Here is a 4,708-nt window from a genome sequence, read left to right as displayed (position 1 = left end):
CAACAGAGAGAGACAGAACAGCAGCGCACGCACACGCGGAACCTGAATTTCCCTCCGGGGATCAATAGAGGTTTATCTTATCTTAACAGACACTGGCAGGCAGTCACACACACGCACGCGCGCACGCACGCAGGCACGCACGCACGCAGGCACGCACGTGCACACACACACACACACACACACACACACACACACACACACACACACACACACACACACACCCCCACACACACACACACACACGTGCATATCCGGTCACCACGGAAAGGGTGACTCAGGTAAGCAGAAACACTACTGATGAGAGGACCCTTGAGATAGAGGAGTGTGGAGAGAGAGAGAGAGAGAGAGAGAGAGAGAGAGTGAGTGAGTGAGTGAGTGAGTGAGTGAGTGAGTGAGTGAGTGAGTGAGTGAGTGAGTGAGTGAGTTTGAGAGACAGAGGGAGTGTGTGTGTGTGTGTGTGTGTGTGTGTGTGTGTGTGTGTGTGTGTGTGTGTGTGTGTGTGTGTGTGTGTGTGTGTGTGTGTGTGTGTGTGTGCATGTGGGTTTGTGATGGAGAGAGCGAGAGAGAGAGAGAGAGAGAGAGAGAGAGAGAGAGAGAGAGACTGGGAGGAGCTAAGGAAGAGCAAGCCGAGAGGAAGCATACAGCCCCCCAAATCGCAGATTCTGGACTTGCTTCCTCAGCTCCTAGGGTGGGCAGAGAGAGAGAGAGAGAGAGAGAGAGAGGCAAGACAGGTGTAGAACGATTCAGGGGCAGACGGGGTGGAGTTCGGGGAGTCGGATTGGACAGAACCATGAGAGAGCAGAGAGACACTCAGAGAGGGAAAATCACATACTTTACGCTTTAAGCCCATGCAAAGGGCTTGCCAGTAGGGGCATTAAACAGAGAATGGGTGGGTGGGCGAGTGGGGGTCCGACTGGGTGAAGAAGCCTGGAGAGGTGGGAGGGGGGGCGGTGGTGGTGGTTGATTGTAAATAAAGACAGGACAGAAGCTGAAGTCCCCCCTCCACGTCGCCCGCCTATAGGTGAGCACTCTCTCTCTCTCTCTCTCTCTCTCTCTCTCTCTCTCTCTCACTCTCTCTCTCTCTCTCACTCACTCACTCTCACACACACACACACACACACACACACACACACACACACACACACACACACACACACACACACACACACACACACACACACACACACACACACACACACACACACACACACACACGCACACACACACACACACACACACACACACACACACACACACACACTCCTCAACGTGAGTGTGTGTGTGTGTGAATGCGTCTGTTTCGGAGAAAGATCAATTAGATTTGGGATAAGTGAGGATTTGATCAGCGACCACTGTCTCTTACCCCCCCAATCCCCCCCCCCCCCTCCTGCAGAACTGATGATTTGTGAAGATGCTGCTGTGAGACGTCAACGTCGGGATCACCTGCCACTCTGTGCAATGCTGTTGGCTTCCACAGCCGAGGACAACTCTGCCCGGGACTGAACTTGTGAGAGGGGGATCAAGTCCTGGCCCGGACACCTGTGCGTAACACCCCGAAAGGACTCGCAGACTGTGTGTGTGGGAAGGGGTTAATCTGTTTTTAGTGGGGGGGTCTACCGTAGCAGCCTCCGAACACAGTGGGATCCCGCTGGCGGAGGGATCAGGTGGATCACCTGTGTGCCATGTGAAGCATCCGGCTTGAGTTGACTGGTCCAGAGAGACCCTCCATCACACCCAACTGAGACTCCCTCTCGGCATGTCCCCTCCTCCCCCTCCTCCCTGGATGTCTTGATGTATTGCTGTGGGCTGGGACATTGGCGGAGTGTGCAGTCCACCTATGTAAGTGACCATCACAGCTGCAGTGCCGCTCATGGCATTTATTTATTATCTATTCATTCACTTTTTTTTAATTTCCTTTATTTCTACCATGGAAGTGGCTATGAGTGAGCCTGTACAATTACCTAAAGTATATTATGTTTGTAAACCTATGACGGAGAACCATTTAAGTTATGTCAAAACTGCACTCTTTCAGGCCTGTCTGTGGTACATAAAGCCAGCGCTGGAGACAAGTTGTTGCGTAGCTTTGCCTTGTAATCACGATTCTGTTGCTTGCTATAATTTGACGTTAAGGTGTATGCACACGTGCAGCGCTGTATTGGATGCTGTCACACTAGCTGTCACTCAGCTGATCTCAAGAACTGTAGTATGTCAAAGCAGGGACATTAAACCCTCATTTAACAGCCTTAGCCATTCTGTATAGACTGCAACCTGCAAGAGAGGTGCCCACAGGGTGTTCACCCCTGGAGTTTGTTCGAAGTCAGCCCCGGTGGTGTGTGGTGGGTGACAGGTTCGGCTCGTAGCCCATTCAATCCGGAAACGCATCTGTGTCATTTTAGATTTATTTGGCTATTCAAAAATAGCTAGATATACAAGCTCATATACATGAGCTTGTCCCTGGAACAAAATATTTTGAGATGGGGTGGTCCGCGGACAAATAACAACATAACTTTGTTATTTAGAAGACATTTGTAGAACTCGGTGCCGCGCTATGAGCTTGTATATCTGCTATTTTTTGATAGCCCAAAGTATAAAATAATGGTAATAGCTAAAGAAAAATCTAAAATGACACATAATGCGTTCCCGGATTGAATGGGTTAGAGGACGGAGGAGTCAACACGGTCTGGTCTGGTCTGGTCTGGCCTGGCAGAGCTACGCACAGTGTGAGGAGAAGGAGGTATAGCACGGGACAGCTGGGTGCAGTTATCTTATTACAAACCAGGTTTGACTATGTCCTCTCAATGACAGACATGGGCTCGGAGGACAGGGTGACTCACAGTCCTGCTCCTCGCTCCTCTCATCTCTCCATCTTTCCCTGTCTCACTTCATCTCACTCTCTTTCATTCACCTTTTCTCCTATCTCTTCTGTTCCTCCCTTCCCCTCTGTTTCTGTGTCTCTCTGTCTCTCTGTCTCGCTCTCTTTATTTCTTTCTCTCTCTCTCTCTCTCTCTCTCTTTATGAACATCTCTGTAGCTGTAACCTTTTATGTCAACCTCCCCTTTACCCACTCTCCACTTAACCATCTGTTAGGTCCTGTCAGAGCTAGCAGTGCTCTAGTCTCGCCCTGTGTGGAGATGCTGACTGCAGCGGACCCTATCGTAGACCCACATTCCCACCGAAAATAGGCTTACTGTACCCCCCCCCCCCCCCTTCAAAGCTCAATAGGCTGTCAGTGCGGAGTCACACAGATTAAAACGTACCACTGCATGGTACTGTATGTATGCCAAAGTCAGCAACAAGCAAGGAAAGCAGCTTAACAGAATCAAAGCACGGAGATGTCTCAAAGCAATGACACATCAAGAAGTATGCAGCCTGTGCATATTGCTGATCTTTTTCTTTTTTCTTGTTTGCCGTACATCATAATATGTGTTCTGCTGCCATGGCACCTCTCCCGTGGCACACAATAGACATCCTACCACCTTATACAGCTTGTACATTCTTGCAAGGATCACACAATTTAGTATCACAATTCACACATGGTCCAGTCATAAACACAGATAACGTAAAGCTCAGAAATGCTTTTAAGCAGGTCCCTCCAGGTGTCCAACCATGGGTTCATGACATTGCCCCTTGCTGGCAGAGGACAGAGTTTAAGTGCTTGCATGAAACTAAGAGGAAGTTTCAGAGATCCTGCTGTGCATTGTTCAGTTGATGTTGTTTGCATAAAACTTTTGCTGTTCAGCTAGCAGGTGAAGGACAGGGCACCAATTAGGTCGGGTCAAACACGGAAGGATGGCATGGTGACTTAGTATTTCTGTACAAGCAGGGTCCCAAGCTATGTGGAGTGTTTTATCTGTCTTCTGCCTAGTTCATGCTAGGAAAGGCGTCAACCTTCTGCAACACTTTTATTTTTCAAAAGGAAAGTAAAATAATTTAATAAAAGATCGGCAGGGCTAATATGTATGGTAACTCAGATTATGTAATTTTACCCTGGGGGGCACTTCAGCTGTCTTACATGGCATACTCACCTCACTGACCTAATGAGCAAATATGAAATCACGGCTTGTGAGCAGATCACTGGTCTACAAGGGAAGGTAGATGTAACAATGGAGGCCGCCATTTGTAACAGCCTCAGCTGTGCGTTTTTGTACTGGTTCACACCTGCTGGCTGCTGCACACCTGAACCTCTTTTTGCTGGGACTGGGACAGTGGGAATAGTACCTTAAATTAGATCGACTGTTTCAAGTGATGCTTTACAAGGGACGGCAGTCGCTCAGGAGGTAGAGCGGACGCTTGGGAACCGGAAGGTTGCAGGTTTCGATCCTGCGCTCCTCCAGAATTAGTGTTTAAGTGTCCTTGAGCAAGACACTAAACCCCTAATTGCTCCCGATGAGCAGGTTGGTGCCTTGCATGGTTTCCTCCGCCGTCAGGACCACAATGGAAATAAGCCCCTAGGGCTTTTTGTGTTATCCTTTTAACAATCATTGTAAAATCGTACCTCTGTACTATTTGCAAACTGTTAATAAAGTGTTCAATCAATCAATAAATCAAAAAGTCGATATGAATGTGTGTGTGAATGGGTGAATGTAATGCACATTGTAAAACACCTTGGATAAATTCAAATTTCATCTTGTCTCCTTAGTTTGGGGCTAATTTTGGTCTGTCCCTTTTTTATAGGCATTAAACAATTGTTTCAATTTTTTCCTCTATT

The 4,708-nt window shown here is 48.2% G+C and overlaps 1 protein-coding gene across 1 annotated transcript in view; it reads left to right on the top strand.

The window, feature by feature from the left end:
* Positions 1-1,791: 1,791 nt before the first annotated feature.
* Positions 1,792-4,708, top strand: part of cacnb2b (calcium channel, voltage-dependent, beta 2b) — a gene marked incomplete at both ends in the record, with an annotated part of 38,889 nt that continues 35,972 nt past the window's right edge. Inside the window, one exon of the mRNA XM_080439739.1 lies at positions 1,792-1,839. Within this exon, the coding sequence (XP_080295865.1) occupies positions 1,792-1,839 (48 nt within the window). The remainder of the gene's footprint in view (positions 1,840-4,708) is intronic.

The sequence above is a fragment of the Gymnoscopelus braueri genome (assembly GCF_963280865.1).
Source record: "Gymnoscopelus braueri genome assembly, chromosome: 10".
NCBI lineage: Eukaryota > Metazoa > Chordata > Actinopteri > Myctophiformes > Myctophidae > Gymnoscopelus > Gymnoscopelus braueri.
This window is presented reverse-complemented; position numbering and strand designations above follow the sequence as displayed.